At 40.6% G+C, this 17893-nt stretch overlaps 1 protein-coding gene across 1 annotated transcript; it reads left to right on the forward strand.

Moving 5' to 3' along the window:
• The first annotated feature begins 33 nt into the window (after positions 1-33).
• Positions 34-4284, forward strand: LOC126263748 (pyridine nucleotide-disulfide oxidoreductase domain-containing protein 1). Its single transcript, XM_049960933.1, has one exon. It carries the CDS (start codon positions 34-36, stop codon positions 1459-1461), a length of 1428 nt encoding a protein of 475 aa, XP_049816890.1. The 3' UTR covers positions 1462-4284.
• The last annotated feature ends 13609 nt before the right edge of the window (positions 4285-17893 follow it).

A 17893-nucleotide genomic window follows, 5' to 3' on the forward strand; every position in this document is an offset into this window, starting at 1 on the left:
TGAATTGTAAAATTTAAGGTAAAACTGGAAGATATGGAGGAACCAGCATATGTGATAGTTGGAGGTGGAATAGCAGGTGTTTCATGTGCAGAAAGCCTGTCCTTTTACTCTCCTGGAGAAAAGTGCTTATTAATAACTGCATCTCCTTTGATTAAAGCAGCAACAAATGTAACTGCACTCACCAAAACTTTAACAGAATTTGAAGTTGAAGAAAGGGATGTACACACTCTCATAGAAACATACCCTTCTATCTCTGTGATTGAAGACATAGTTGTAGATGTTGACGCTCAATCCCACAGAGTTCACACCAAGCAAGGGCGCACTGTAGAATACAAGAAGCTTTGCATCTGTTCTGGGGGATATCCAAAACTAATAGATAAAAATAATCCTTATGTGATTGGTATCAGGGACACAGAATCAGTTGAACAGTTTGAAAAACGTGTAAAAAATTCGAGACGAATTTTAGTTGTAGGAAATGGTGGCATTGCAACTGAAATCGTACATGAAATAAAAGGTCTAGAAAAAATTTGGGTCGTAAGAGACAATCATATATCAGCTCCATTTATTGACCCGGGAGCTGCTGCATTCTTTCAAGAAGAGATAAACAAAAAGGGCGAAAATAATCAAGAAAAGTCAGTAGTGAAGAGGATGAAGTACACATTGTCAAAAATGAAACTAACTGATGAAAGGGGTGCAGCTTTAGGTCCAGACTGGCATTTAAATTTCAACATATCAGGAAGCCAGCTGGAGAACTCAAAAGTTACTGTAGAGTACAATTGTGAAATAAAGCAAATTCTTACAGCAGATGAGTATCATTTGAAGTACAATTCAGAGGAAAGTGACTGGCCAGTCTTTGCTGAACTGACAAATGGAATTATCTATGGCTGTGACTTCATTGTATCTGCGACTGGTGTGATCCCAAATACCTCTTTTGTGAAAGATTTGAAAGACATAGACTTTGCTTCTGACGGTGGCTTAAAGGTCGATTGGAAAATGGAAACATCTGTTCCGGATATTTTTGCTGCTGGAGATGTTTGTACAGCATCATGGCCCCATGCATTTCACTGGTTTCAGATGCGGCTCTGGACACAGGCTAGGCAAATGGGATCTTATGCTGGAAAATGTATGGCAGCATCAATAACAAATGAGGAAATTATGCAAGATTTTTGTTTTGAACTATTTTCTCATGTGACAAAATTCTTTGGCTATAAAGTGATTCTGTTGGGTCTTTTCAATGGTCAGAAACTGAACAGTGATTATGAACTTTTGGTAAGAGTAACGAAAGGAAATGAGTACATAAAGTTGGTAATAAAAGATGGTAAGGTGCACGGTGCAGTCTTGATTGGTGAAACTGACTTGGAAGAGATGTGTGAAAATTTAATACTTAATCAGCTAGATGTCAGTGTGTATGGGGAGGATCTTCTTAATCCTGACATTGACATAGAAGACTACTTTGATTAAACAACAGAATTACAAGCTTCTGTTAATTGTACTTTGATTAAACAACAGAATTACAAGCTTTTGTTAATTGTATGCAACCTAGTTGTATTTTTGCTGGTGTTACTTATGTCTTTCAAAGCTATTACTATTGTGGCTTGATAACTATGTTATTGATTCTGTTAAGGAAATAAATTTTTGATTAGGTATTCAGTATGTTGGAATTTAATGATATCGTACCTGTGTTTGAGAGTTGATGAGGCAAATTTTTTTATAGGAGCTGATTAAGTTATGTCAGATGTAATTTTATTTCTGTGACAGTGAAACTTGCTGGTCATAAAATTGTGTTTGAAGTTTAGCATTATTGCTAGCTCACTTTTTAAATTACATGCAAATAAATTAAAAAGTGACTGTGACCTTTGATTTGTTTATTTTTTGACAATCTGTGTTTGCATAACAAAACAATTTTATTTCTACACCTGTACATTATCTGAAATATGTTTCATGTTATAAATGTGTGTTGTGGTTAATACTGTTCATGGTTATCTGATGGACAGAGCTATGCTTGTGCTGCTGATTTCTGTCCATTTTTATGAAACTTTTGTGACATATAATAATATATTGGACTGGATCACTCATTAATGCATTGAGACCTGATTTTTGTAATTATAAACCTAATTATTTTGTTTCTCCACTGTACTTATATTTGAATAACACATCATACACATTTTTTGTTCCCCTTTATAATCAAAGAGCACGATGCAGAAAATAAATAAAACACCCACTTTGCTTTTATTCACAATAATTTCAAATACAATATTGTGTAGACCATCAAATTGAACTGGTCCTTCTGGCTTCAGCTGCCAGAGACTGTGGTCGTGGTCGTGTGTGTGTGTGTGTGTGTGTGTGTGTGTGTGTGTGTGTGTGTGTGTGTGTGTGTATTTTTTATGAAGGTCTTATTGGCCGACAGATCACTTTCCAACAGTCTTTTTTTTATGTGCCTGTCTCCGATTTGGCATATGATGAGTAGCAACTATCCTTTTCATAATATTGTTACATTCCACCCTGGATTTTCCACTGTTTGATTTAAACTGACTCTTCCATTTTTCCTGCTATTCAAATGTCCACAACGTCCATGGGGAACTGCAAAACAAATTTATGAAATAAATAAAAGATGATGCAATATTGACTTGTCTGAATAAATGATCATCCCCTTAGTTTGATTTTGCTTCAGATGTAATTATATTGACACACTACATGAAGCAACCTGCAGATGGCACCTCTTGCTGTTTAACCAGCCAAATGGCACTGTAGTTAGACACTGGACACTAATTTGAGAGGACTGTGCTTCAAATCCCCTCTGGCCATTCAGATTGTTTTCCATGGTATTTGCTAAATACTGTAGGATGATTGTAAAAGTCAGTGTTTATTTTGGTCCCCCAACTGAGGTTTCACTCGGTATCATTGTGGGGTTTTGCAGTGCATTACAATATCTGCTTGCCTGCAGCTCTGTTTGTTACTATATAATGCATGACTTAAGTTCAAATTATAGTGGATGCTAGACAGTACATACGCATACTATGTCATACATGTGGAAATGCTGATATTTATGTGCTCCAGTATTGTCTTAATTACATTGCTGTTCTGCCGTAGACTTGTGGTTATTTAGATTAATTTGATTATCTGAATATGCAGTTGAAGTGTGTGTTTTATGCGGGTGTTAAAAGAATATTTGAAATAAATGAACACATCAGTAAGTGGCTGGTTCAGTGTAAAACCAGTGTATTGTTATGGTTTTCAGTTCAAAGGCTAGTTTGAAGCAGCTCTCCATGCCAGCCTCTCCATCTCAATTTTTTCGTGCCACAAGATGTCCTATCAGCCATTCACTTATCAAGTTATGCCATAAATTTGTTTTTCCCCCAGTTTGATTCAATACCTCTGCATTAGTTAAATCTAACCTTCAACATTCTTTTGTAACGCCACATTTCAAAAGCTTCTATTCTCTTCTTGTCCGAAGTTTCACTTCTGTACAAGATTAGATTCCATACAAAAAAGCTTCAGAAAAGACTTTGTAACACTTAATATATAGTAAATGTTTACAAATTCCTCTTACTCAAAAATGCTTTTCATGTTATAGTCAGTCTGAGTTCTATATTCTCTCCACTTTGTCCATTGTAAGCAGTGGTGGCTGCTTTGTAAGAGCCCAAGAGGTTATGAGCACTCACACTTTTGACACCTTGCAGATTTATTTGTTGTTTTTCTTTGAGTGGCCACAAGCACATCGCAGTTGTTCACATTTTAAGGAGCTCGTGTGCATGCACTGCTGGCGTGACTTAATTGCCTTATGGGTGAAATACATACAGATCTGATGAACAATGTGCGTGGTTCACAGCATGCACATCTAGCCCCTACCAATCGACTACAAGTTTACATCTGTGCCACCTGGTGGTAGCACACTGCAGCAGACTTTTATCCTCCTCTGCTTGACATAAATCCTCAGATATGTCAATTCACTTACTATATAGCAAAATGTATTGTTGGTTTCTGAATGCTTTACAGTATATAAAATTTTGGATTTTATCATACAGAAATCCATTTGAGGCACTGGAACCAGAAGAAGCTGAAGCATCAATGTTGATTGTGAGATTGTAGCATTTATTCATGCTTCTGACATCTGTTGATCTGATAGTGAGTCTGGTTGTCTGTGGTATGGAGGTGCATTCATTATATGTACGAGTATGAATGTTAACAAAAAGCTGTCTCAGTTTCTCTGATATTCAGTTAAATATGGGATCGATAACTGTGTGTGTGTGTGTGTGTGTGTGTGTGTGTGTGTGTGTGTGTGTGTGTGTGTGTGTATGTACGCGCGTGCGATTCCATACAAAAAAGCTTCAGAAAAGACTTTGTAACACTTAATATATATTAAATGTTTACAAATTCCTCTTTCTCAAAAATGCTTTTCATGTTATAGTCAGTCTGAGTTCTATATTATCTCCACTTTTCCATTGTAAGCAGCGCGCACACACACACACACACACACACACACACACACACACACACACACATTGTTGTCAAGCGGGTATGATTTCAATTTGTGTATGAAGTTAATTTTATTATCCATCAAGTTCTTTCTATCATTTGGTAGTTGACAAAAGATTTTTGTGGCTGAATATCTTGCTCCTTTCTGTGCCACACTAAGGCTGAGTGATGGGTGATGCAAACCACTTCTTTTCTAGTATTGATGAATGTTACTGTTTTTGAATGGGAATATATTGTTGACAACAATAAGGAAGGCTGTTGCCTGCTTCCTTTACTGTTTAAAGAGCTGTCTACAATATGTTCTGAAGTTCACATCACACATTATCCTTATCACACACTTCTGTGCAATAATCATATTTTTCATCAGTGACGACATACCCCATAATATGGTGCCATAAGACATAGTGAGTGGAAATAGGACAAGCAGTTAAACTTTCATACATTTTCATCTCCAAAATCTGATATAATCTGTAATGCAAAAGTTTGAGCTAAGATGAACTGTAACAGTATGGAATTGCATGTATCATGTTTCATCTAAATTTAGTGACAGTCCATTTGCAGAGAATTGGTTATTAATTTTCAAGAATAATGTTATTTACATTTTCAAAAGCGTTGAAGTTACTCCATTAGACTTGATTGTAATATACGCATTGTCAGAAAACAGAACTATTTATTCTCTTGGATATATGGAGGAAGATCATTTATACAAGTTGTTAAAAAAGTGTCAAATATTTCGAGAGGTTTTAAAAACCATCAAAACATGCGCTCTAAAATGTCTTAAGAGCTATGAGCTTTTGGATAATTGCTACTGTGAAACACAAGTCTTTTATTGAACAAGTGCTCATATTTCTTAAGGTATGCATTTTAGAGCCCATAAAATTGGCTTCTTTTCCTTGTCTTGATGGTTACTATCATCTCTCAAAATATTAGGCATTTTATTTTAACAGACTGTATATAACAAGAACAATACCAGATTATGCTTGTCCATTATGGATATTTTAGAACCCATGACTGTTAACTGAATGTAAAAATAAAAGTGCAGCCAATAAATTTTTTTAATAATTATGTTTTATTCCATGAACTGGTTTTTGAACCTTCTCAGGTTCATCTTCATATGGTTTCTCCAAGATACATAATTATTTCTAGCAAAATGCTGGGTGCTGGCTTGCGATGGTATGCCCATACTGTCGCAAGCGATGGAGGACGCCTGCCATAATGTTCAGGCAGCGTTGGAGAATTGAAGGTCACAATGAAGATGGCAGTCTTCCCGATTTCTCTCTTATTCCTTCACATCCTCTGCTCCACATCAGCTATCCTCTGTGCTGTCTGTTCTTGGTTAAGTTTGGTGATGTTGGGCCCCACAATGTCATGACACTTGACCACACCCTTGTTTGATTTGAGGGAGTTATGCAACTCAACAATTACATCAGTCACCCAATATTTGTAACTCCTAAAGAAGCTCCATCTGTTGTGCCATTAGTCTCAATCAGTAAGGAACTATTTTATAATCATTTAATAAATTTTAAGCTACTAGCAAGCCCTTCTAGCTTTTGTGAATACATAAGGACAGCACTTTTTCAGATATCCCCTCCTTCCAATTGATCACTACAACTACATTCTGATTTATGTCCTTGAGCCCCGTTATGAAATACAATTTGATTACCAGGAGGTCGATGCCATGTACAGGGTTCAAACCCCAGAATATATTATTAGTCTTTGGAGGACTGCCTTTCAGTGACAGCACAAGCTAGGCTGGTTACCAGCTAATCCAGCACATAAGTGAAATAAAAAGAAAACATTGGGTTAAGTTGATGGAAGAATTAGACATGGCAAAAAAAACATCAGAGAAGCCTGGAATCTACTGAGATGTTTGTATAATGACCACACAAAAAGGCCCTCTAGTCAGGAACATTACAGCTAGACTACTTTTCATCTCCAAATAAATGGCAAAACAAATAATTGAAAATGACCACCAAAGTTTCAAATAAATACCAAATAAGAAACACCCTGTCCCTCATATTCCTTCAGTACAGAAGAACTGTAAGATGCAGTGAGAATAAGTGAGTACAGGTAAGCCAGCAGGATTAGACAATATCTGTATTGAGAACATTCACCATTTCAGAAATGTTACAGACAATGGATCCTGCAGCTTTTCAGTAATTGTCTGGAACTGTGTCAAATCCTTAAAATCTGGAAGAAGAGTAAATGTGTGCAATATTGAAACATGCTAAAAACAGATCCACATTCATCTTATTCCTGTGTCACCTGTATAAAATATTTCAAAGAATGCTGAGTCATATAATACCAGTTGCTGAACCTTGTCTGATTCCAGAGCAGGCAGGATTCTGACCAGTAAAGAGCTGCTGTACACAGGTTCTTAACCTGACACAGCATAAAGATGGGTTTCAATGTGGTGATGTTGGGGTAGCTTCTGTTGATCTCTCTTCTGTATATGGCACTGTACATCATCAGAAAGTTTTAATGACACCCTGCCATCTTACTATGGACTTCTAGCTTACAAAAATTATGGCCACCCTACTGCACGACTGACCTTTCTTTGCCAAATTTAAAGGCCAGCAGAGAAGATGGAAAATACAGAACAATGGTCTTTCGCAAGTCCATGTTCTATAGCACCAGTGGTGTTTAATGTATATCCTAATAACCAACCCCTTGCACCTCATACAGAGACTTGTCTCAATGCAGAGGACTTAGTCATTGCTGATAACTTCACTGTTGAGTCCTTGTAAGCTCCGACGTGGTCCTGCCGACTCCTGAGTAAAAACTATGGAATGAAACCTCACTAATGCTATGAAAACTTTCACTATTATGAGGAAAATCATCTCAACCCAAGTCCAGTGAAAACTAAGAACAAAGATGCCTCAGGGAAGCTATCTTGTGAAACAAGAAAGGAGTATAGTTGGAACATAGGACTCCAGCTTATCTGTTACCTTAGACTGCTCTCTAACCTTCAAAGTATATTGTAACAACATCAAGGCAAAGGTTTCATTACATAAGTCTGCTGTGTACAGTGAATGGATCTGGCAGGGGCCTGGGGTGCCCATCCTCAGATGTAAGGACAAGAGCTGTAGCACTCTGCTGCAGAATATGATAGTTATGCATGGTACAAATCTCATACCAATATTGCCCTGAATGAAATCTGCAGGCTAATGAACAGGTTGTTCAAAACAAACATGTACACCGAAATTGTACTGAATTACAGACATAGCCCTGCCTGATAGAAGAGTGGTAAAAGATTTGTAACATCTCAGCCAATCCCCTTCATGAAAATCAGTTTGCCTGAGTCCAGGAAGTGCTCCATTTCAGTATGTTGTTGTGGTCTTCAGTCCTGAGACTGGTTTGATGCAGCTCTCCATGCTACTCTATCCTGTGCAAGCTTCTTCATCTCCCAGTACCTACTGCAACCTACATCCTTCTGAATCTGCTTAGTGTATTGATCTCTTGGTCTCCCTCTACGATTTTTACCCTCCACGCTGCCCTCCAATGCTAAATTTGTGATCCCTTGATGCCTCAAAACATGTCCTACCAACCGATCCCTTCTTCTAGTCAAGTTGTGCCACAAACTTCTCCCCAATCCTATTCAATACCTCCTCATTAGTTACGTGATCTACCCAGACACATGAAATGCCAGGACTGAACTCTAGAAACAGAGGTATACTGATCATCTGGAATGTATCAAAGTTGAAGAATTGCTGCCTGGTCATGAGGAAGGATGATGTGCGTGGAAGTCATTAAATATACTGTGCCCAGGCATTATAAGACCCATGGACAGCCCCAACAAATGGGGCATTAAGCAAGATCGTGAATCGCTGTGTGAATGTGGGCCTAGTCATCTCGTGAAGTTCCCCCCGTGTCCCAATTTGTGATCTGTGTTGGAAATGGTGATGGGTAAAAGCAACGCGATCAGTGTATTCAAATACTGGCCACAACTTGTATAAATACTGCATATAGTTTAAACATTTGACTATGGACATTTATGTTCTGTGTAGTGCTTTAAAACTTTCCATTTTAAATCCGGGACAAAGTCTGCGAATTTCATTCCGTGCCTTCAGTTGCCTAATAACTAGACCACGGATTTTTGGGTAGTAAAAAAGCGTGTTTTAGGCACCTAAAATAGGCTCCTTCGGTAGTTCATTTAGGCTATATAAAACCTAAAATAGGCTCTAATAAAAATGATGCAGAGAAAATAAAAATAAAATACACAGTGTTGACAGTATGAATATTTACACAGTTACAGAGCACAGCAATCTACAACATTAATGTTGAACATAACTCCAAATATTTTTGAGTTCCTGCAAGATAAAGATCTCCGGAAAAATGATGTGGCAATGGTTTAATTAATACATTCGTAGTTTCACATATTCTGACCAAAGTTGGCTTCACAATAAATAACCAAAATCTTTTCTAGTGAAAAACTGTGGCGCTTGTTAGTCAGAATCAATTTATACGCTGAAAAAGAACGTTCTACATCAACAGATGTGACAGGGGCGTACTTCATTTTCGGCACGTGTTGGACAGGAATGTTGCAATCAGGAGTGCTGGATTTTCCACTAAGCATGTCGGCAGCTGCACACAACTCCTTCAGGCCAGTGTTCTTCTGCAAAACCGTTTGCATTTTTGCCCATACTTTTTTCCCCTACTTCACCTGGCGCTTCATTAATTTTCATTTTGACTTCTTCAAGCAAAGATATATTGTTGTAGATAGGTCTCCCTGAGCCTTCTAACTGTGAAATTATTCTTGCCATAAATGTGTAGTGGGCCCTAATGTAAGATAAGTCCCGTTTTAAAGAAGAATCTTTGAGTAACTCCATTGCTGCAGTTACAGATGCAGCATCCTCCGGTATATTTTCAACCACCTTCTGGACAGCTGAGAGATGCGTACTATAGTATTCTGCTGCTATCAGCTACGTGCCCCAGCGGGTGACAACCGGCTCTGGCGGCAATGGGATATCTGGAAGCTGTTCTTTGAATGCCTGTATTCTTGATGGTGCCTTAACAAAAATTTTCTTCACCATAGATATTAATTTATTTACTTTAGGAAATTGTAGTCTTACTTGCTCTGCTATGCGGTTGATCCCATGCACTACACAAGTTACGTGCAGCATCAATGGGTAGAATACTTTTAATAGTTGAAATGCTGCTGTCATATATACAGCAGCATCAGTGACGGCCAGAAGCACCTTATTCTCATCCACTCCGTTTGGGCGTGGCTAGCACCTTAAGCCCATTGTTCACAAACTGTGCTATTTTTTGCTGGTTAGTTTTTGCAAGCTGTTTTGAGTAAATCAAATGAGCCCTGGATGGAGCATATGGATCTAGCTTACCAATAATCAGGTTTAAAATGTAACGGCCAAGACTGTCAGTAGTTTCATCCACAGAAATCCATATACAAGATTCTCCAACATCATCTCGGATTCTGTGCAATGCAGCATTGTATACTGAATCCACATAATTCTTACGTAAAGTTGACTCTGCAGGAATACACTGATGGCAGTACTTCTCAAGAGAACCTCTGAAAATAGGGTTTTCTAGTTTCTGAAAGGGGATGTTTGCTGCCTCAAGTGCATGACACAAATCACTGCAGAACTTGTTTTTTTCGGAGGAGTCACCAGATTTATGGGTTAAAAGAGTTTGCTTCAATTTTGACTTTCGTTCAACATTAGCTTTATGTGCGATTCCATCTGCATGCTGAGTTAAGTGAGATTTCTTAACACTCGAAACCTAATACGAGAGAAAAGGGAAATGCAGTTTAGAATCGCATATAAAGAGTATTTTGTATTACTAAAGGATAGCGATAAAAAAGAATCCTAAGTGACAGGAAAATAAGAAGTTTAAGAAAAACATCAACTAACATCCTTGTTGTATGCTTGGCAGAAAATTATTTTCCCATCTGTTGTACAATGCGGAAAATCTTGCAGCCACTGCCTTATATGAGTAGACTTTGAAGTAGCTGTTTTCGGCATGGCGTAGTATTCTCACACGGAATCTAGAATTTATTTTGCACTTAGAACGTCAGTAACACCTAACACGTCGGTCGCTACACAATGTGCTGATTTGTTTTTGCTGGGAAAAGTGAACGATGACTTTTTTCTTTATTATTTTTTTTCTGCCGTGTATGGGAGCGGTAGGGGAAGTACCGTACTCGTTGCTGGACATATGGCACCTGACAGATGACCGCGCGTTCTGAACAAGCGAATAGAATCTATCGGTGTTTCAGATGAAAACATCTCACTACTGGCAAATTATTTTTCGAACCGGAAAATTCACGTCTAATACCTTTCACGAAACAGATTAGTTTGATAGGACTGCCTATAGACAGCAGCGAGAAAACGCGCGAAGGGCAGTAATTTAGCTATAGAGGGCGTCTACGATTAACATTGTGATTTTTTAACCCGTGCTCAGCTTGAGGCCTATGAAACCGTTTCTTTGCGAAAATACACAGCTGGCCAGAATCCTACGAACGAAATATTTTAAAATATAACATTTAGTACTCACACGTTCGATTCTAATGTGTAACTCAAATCTTTGACCGGTTCCCATTCGCTCACCGAAGTTAAGCACTGTCGCGCTCGGCGTGTACTTTGATGGATGACCATCCAACCGTGCCGAGTGCTGTTGGTAGTAAGGTAAGCAAAGGAATTGTAAACAGTCTCTAACGACCTTCGCCTTCGACGAGACGTAAAGCCCTAAGTTTACTTCGTTTTTCTAATTTTTGAAAACACAAGAACTCTATGTCAGATTAACGAAATAGGTACTTCTTAGGATTTTGATGCCGAAATAGGCAAAATTAGGCGTCAACGTCAAAATACGCAATTTTAGGTCCTATAGAACTAACGGTATTCAGTTTAGTTAGTCATAAAACGCAAAAGTACCAACTTATATGCAAATTGGAGCTTAGGAAAAAAAATAGGTTTTAACCTGAAGATCCGTGATCTACTTTTTACATATGAATAATAAAAAACCTATAAAGAGTATTTGGTATAAACAGGGATAGTGATATAAAAAAATAAAAAAAGACCTAAGTGTTAGGCAAATACAGAGCATGAGCGCATATCAACTAGCCACCTTGCGGCACGCTGGGTAGAAAATATTTTTTTCCATCTGTCGTATAGTGTGGAAAAACTTGGAGCCACTGTCTTATATGATGAAATAGGCACTTTTTTGGATATTAAAGCCGAAATAGGCACTAACGTCGAAATAGGCTTTTTGAGGTCCTATAGAATTAACGCTATTAAGTGTAAATAGTCATGAAACGCAAAAGTACAAATTTTTATGCAAATAGGAACTCAGGAACAAAATAGGTTTTTACCTAAAATCCGCGGTCTACTAATAACTATGCCTCACAGACAGGCGAATGAACAACATACACACAGACGTAAGCACTTAAAAGAGGGTGTGCAGTTGTACTCAAAGAAGCTGTTTAGAGTAACCGGCAAATAACTTGATGCTTGATTAGGATCGATTCCACTATTTCGTGGTGCTGGCAGGAATGGATGAACCATGGCCGAACAGAATGTCAAGAAGGAAGCAGTCGACCTACAGTGACAACAGAATGGGAGGACCAAGCAATCATCAGAGAGGCACTCAAGAGCCCCCGTTCCGTTATTATCATAGATCCAACATGCAACTGGTGCTTCAGTGCGCACAAGGACCATTAATAGTCAGCTCAAAGAAAGGGGGCTGGAGCTCAAGACGCCCCTTGCACTGACCTCTGTGTGCCAACAAGCCCATTTGCAGTGGTGTCAGGGACATCCAACAACTCTATCAACCAGTGTTAAGATGAATAACAGCTTGCCTAAGGACCTGAGGTGGACCAATGTGTTATTGACTTGTTCAAATTGTGAAGCTCTCTCTTTTGAATAAATCATCTAATTTTTCTCTGTACATGTACATCATATCCATGATTTTCCATCCCATAAGGGTAATTTCTTCATAGTGTGTGTTTTTTTGTCTTAGTGTATTCATAACAGTAAAAAACCTATTACCTTGTCAAAAATATGATGTAAAATATAGTGCACCAATGTGCATCTACATCTACATCCATACTCCGCAAGCCACCTGACGGTGTGTGGCGGAGGGTACCCTGAGTACCTCTATCGGTTCTCCCTTCTATTCCAGTCTCGTATCGTTCGTGGAAAGGAGGATTGTCGGTATGCTTCTGTGTGGGCTCTAATCTCTCTGATTTTATCCTCATGGTCTCTTCGCAAGATATACGTAGGAGGGAGCAATATACTGCTTGACTCTTCGGTGAAGGTATGTTCTCGAAACTTTAACAAAAGCCCGTACCGAGCTACTGAGCGTCTCTCCCGCAGAGTCTTCCACTGGAGTTTATCTATCATCTCCGCAACGCTTTCGCGATTACTAAATGATCCTGTAACGAAGTGCGCTGCTCTCCGTTGGATCTTCTCTATCTCTTCTATCAACCCTATCTGGTACGGATCCCACACTGCTGAGCAGTACTCAAGCAGTGGGCGAACAAGCGTACTGTAACCTACTTCCTTTGTTTTCGGATTGCATTTCCTTAGGATTCTTCCAATGAATCTCAGTCTGGTATCTGCTTTACCGACGATCAACTTTATATGATCATTCCATTTTAAATCACTCCTAATGTGTACTCCCAGGTAATTTATGGAATTAACTGCTTCCAGTTGCTGACCTGCTATTTTGTAGCTAAATGATAAGGGATCTATCTTTCTATGTATTCGCAGCACATTACACTTGTCTACATTGAGATTCAATTGCCATTCCCTGCACCATGCGTCAATTCGCTGCAGATCCTCCTGCATTTCAGTAAAATTTTCCATTGTTACAACCTCTCGATACACCACAGCATCATCTGCAAAAAGCCTCAGTAAACTTCCGATGTCATCCACAAGGTCATTTATGTATATTGTGAATAGCAACGGTCCTATGACACTACCCTGCAGCACAACTGAAATCACTCTTATTTCGGAAGACTTCTCTCCATTGAGAATGACATACTGCGTTCTGTTATCTAGGAATTCTTCAATCCAATCACACAATTGGTCTGATAGTCCATATGCTCTTACTTTGTTCATTAAACGACTGTGGGGAACTGTATCGAACGCCTTGCGGAAGTCAAGAAACACAGCATCTACCTGTGAAACCGTGTCAATGGCCCTCTGAGTCTCGTGGACGAATAGCGCGAGCTGGGTTTCGCACGACCCTTCTTTTTCGAAACCCATGCTGATTCCTACAGAGTAGATTTCTAGTCTCCAGAAAAGTCATTATACTCGAACATAATACGTGTTCCAAAATTCTACAACTGATCGACGTTAGAGATATAGTTCTACACATCTGTTTGACGTCCCTTCTTGAAAACGGGGATGACCTGTGCCCTTTTCCAATCCTTTGGAACGCTACGCTCTTCTAGAGACCTTCGGTACACGGCTGCAAGATGGGGGGCAAGTTCCTTCGCGTACTCTGCGTAAAATCAAACTGATATTTCATCAGGTCCAGCGGCCTTTCCTCTTTTGAGCGATTTTAATTGTTTCTCTATCCCTCTGTCGTCTATTTCGATATCTACCATTTTGTCATCTGTGCGACAATCTAGAGAAGGAACTACAGTGCACTCTTCCTCTGTGAAACAGCTTTGGAAAAAGACATTTAGTATTTCAGCCTTTAGTCTGTCATCCTCTGTTTCAGTACCATTTTGGTCACAGAGTGTCTGGACATTTTGTTTTCATCCACCTACCGCTTTGACATAAGACCAAAATTTCTTAGGATTTTCTGCCAAGTCAGTACATAGAACTTTACTTTCGAAGTCATTGAATGCCTCTCGCATAGCCCTCCTCACACTACATTTCGCTTCGCTTAATTTTTGTTTGTCTGCAAGGCTTAGGCTATGTTTATGTTTGCTGTGAAGTTCCCTTTGCTTCCGCAGCAGTTTTCTAACTCGGTTGTTGTACCACGGTGGCTCTTTTCCATCTCTTACGATCTTGCATGGCACATACTCATCTAACGCATATTGTACGATGATTTTGAACTTTGTCCACTGATCCTCAACACTATCTATACGTGAGACAAAACTTTTATGTTGAGCCATCAGGTACTCTGTAATCTGCTTTTTGTCACTTTTGCTAAACAGAAAAATCTTCCTACCTTTTTTAATATTTCTATTTACGGCTGAAATCATCGATGCAGTAACCGCTTTATGATTGCTGATTCCCTGTTCTGCGTTAACTGTTTCAAATAGTTCGGGTCTGTTTGTCACCAGAAGGTCTAATATGTTATCGCCACGAGTCGGTTCTTTGTTTAACTGCTCAAGGTAGTTTTCAGATAAAGCACTTAAAAAAATTTCACTGGATTCTTTGTCCCTGCCACCCATTATGAACGTTTGAGTCTCCCAGTCTATATCCGGCAAATTAAAATCTCCACCCAGAACTATAACATGGTGGGGAAATCTACTCGAAATATTTTCCAAATTATCCTTCAGGTGCTCAGCCACAACAGCTGCTGAGCCAGGGGGCCTATAGAGACATCCAATTACCATGTCTGAGCCTGCTTTAACTGTGACCTTCACCCAAATCATTTCACATTTCGGATCTCCGTCAATTTCCTTCGATACTATTGCACTTCTTATCGCTTATAAACACGCCTCCCCCTTCACTGTCCAGCCTGTCTCTGCGGTATACATTCCAATCTGAGTTTAGGATTTCATTACTGTTTACATCAGGTTTCAGCCTACTTTCTGTCCCTAGTACTATATGGGCGTTGTGACCGTTTATTAATGAGAGCAGTTCTGGGACCTTTCTATAGACGCTCCTGCAGTTTACTATTAGCACATTAATATTGTTATTCCCTGTTGTATCTTGCCTACTCCTACCTTGCTGCGTCTCAGGAGGCGTCTTGTTGGGCCTAGGGAGGGAATTCTCTAACCTAAAAAACCCACATGTGCACTCCACACGTACTCCGCTACCCTTGTAGCCGCTTCCGGCGTGTAGTGCACGCCTGACCTATTCAGGGGGACCCTACATTTCTCCACCCGATAGCGGAGGTCGAGAAATTTGCACCCCAGATCTCCGCAGAATCGTCTGAGCCTCTGGTTTAAGCCTTCCACTCGGCTCCAAACCAGAGGACCGCGATCGGTTCTGGGAACGATACTACAAATAGTTAGCTCTGATTCCACCCCGCGAGCGAGGCTTTCCGCCTACACCAATTCCGCCAACCACCTGTACGAACTGAGGATGACCTCTGAACCCAGACGGTTCTGACATCACATCTGACTCAAAAGTAATAAGTTTAATTGGCTACTAGGAGCAACAATACAGAAATATTTTGGCTTGTTTGAATGGTGGTGGTTGTCTCAACTGCATAGCCAGCCCCTGAATCTGGCACCTCTGAGCTTTCACATAAATCACTAGATTGCTAATGCTGTTGTTAGTAGTGAGGAGCGGGCATGGTAATTATGATGATAAATAATCACTCACACTCCCGTCACTTACTATGAATACTTTTATTCTTGCAGCATATACACAACGTGTGTAGCATAGGTGCTGGTGGTGTATCATCCGGTCTTGGTGAGGCTGCTGGTCCATCAGCAGTGGTGTCCAGGATGTCAGTCGTCATGAGGTGCTGTGGGGCTGACATGAGGAGGTAGCTGCCCGAAGAAAGAGTGGATTTCTGACTTGCTGTGTCAATCATAAGCAGAAGGGGTATTGAGTGCTCCAATGACCTCAAGACTGTGCTGTAGCCTGGCTGTCTGTTGTCAGATTTGGCCCTAACCATGAGTAGTGAGTCTTGCAGTGTTATGGATATATCTAGGCTGAATGTAAATTGGCTTGAGGGGCCTGGAGCTGGGACTGGTTGAAGGTAGACACCAGGTGTGTCCGCTTTAGTCCATGCCTCTTTTAGGCAGTGGAGTGACACTGTTGTCATTTTTCCAGCTTGTAAGATATCAAAAGTGTTCGGCCCTTGTTTCAACACCTTGTACAGACCACTGTATGCAGGGTGGAGGGCGGGTTTGATGGCGTCAGTCTTGAACATTTTGTGTGTACACAACTGCAGGTCCTTGTTCAAAAAGATGGTCAGTTTGGCGTGGTGGGATGGTGGAGGGATGCAGATGTGGTGCATGTTGTCCCTGACACATTTTACTAGGTCCAGCAGGTTGACGTCCACGGGGTCAGTGGTTTGTGATACGAACTCTGTTGGAAGGGTGAACAGTTCCCTGTAGAGCACCTCTGCCAGTTTGGCATCCAGATCATCTTTGTAGGCAGCTCGTATGCCCAGCGGCACCCAGGGGAGGGCCTCTGTCCACTCCTGGTCATGGCATATGAGTGCTGTCTTGGTGCGGTGCCACCGTTTCACAAGTCCATTGGACTGAGAATAGTATGCTATCGTGTGGAACGGGTAGCACCCACAAAGGGGGCAGAGTCTGGAGAACAGGGCTGACTCGAACTACTTACCCTGATCAGTTGTCAGAGACTCTGGGCAGCCGAAGCGTGCAATCCATAGTGCAATGAAAGCTCGGGCGATGGTGTCAGCCGAGATGTCAGTCAGAGGTGTGGCCTCCACCCATTGAGTTGTCCCGTCTATATCTGACAGGATGTACTTGTATCTGAGAGTGGCCCCACCAGGTCTATGTGGACATGTTGGAAATGGCCCTTCGGGATGGGGAATTTCCCAAAGGGCAGTTGGTCTTGATGTTTTGTCTTGGCCTGTTGGTGATGGATGCAGGCTCTCATCCACGCAGCGGAGTCCTGTTTAATGTTAGTCCAAACGAAACGTTCCTTTATGAGTTTCCGTGTCGGGTGTACTCCGGGGTGAGACAAGTTGTGGAGGGAGTTGAAAACTATCTTCCTGGAGTTCTGTGGGACGACTGGTCATTGCCTACTATGGGATATGTCACTCCAAACTAGTTTGGTTGTGCCTGCAATGGTGCGCTGCTTGAGCTGGAGGCCAATTATGTGTCCAGATAGCAGATTTTGAAGGTTGGTGTCATTGCTTGTGCCTGTGCTAGTTGGTCGAAGTCAATATGTGTGGATTTGGCGGAGAGTTGAGAGAGGTAGTCAGCCACCAAGTTTCCTGCTCCCTGTACGTAGCGGGCATTCATAATATTTTGTGAAATCAAGTCCAAGTGGCAGAATCATCGAGGGGAGGTATTGGCTGGCAGGTTTTTCCTAGTGTCAGCCAGAGGGTGGTGGTCTGTGTAGATGGTAAGCGGTTTGCCCTCAATGTCATCTCGGGAGTACCGAAACACCTCGTATATCGCTAAAAGCTCACAGTCGAAGGTTGACCGCATTTTTTGGGAGTTGCTAAGTTTCCATGAGAAAAACCATAGGGGTTGTGTTACGCCAGGGACTTCCTGTTGTAGCACCATCCCAATCGTCCAGTCACTGGCATCGGCTGATATAACCACATGGGCATCAGGCGATGGGAG

Source organism: Schistocerca nitens, chromosome 6 (assembly GCF_023898315.1).
Source record: "Schistocerca nitens isolate TAMUIC-IGC-003100 chromosome 6, iqSchNite1.1, whole genome shotgun sequence".
Lineage (NCBI taxonomy): Eukaryota > Metazoa > Arthropoda > Insecta > Orthoptera > Acrididae > Schistocerca > Schistocerca nitens.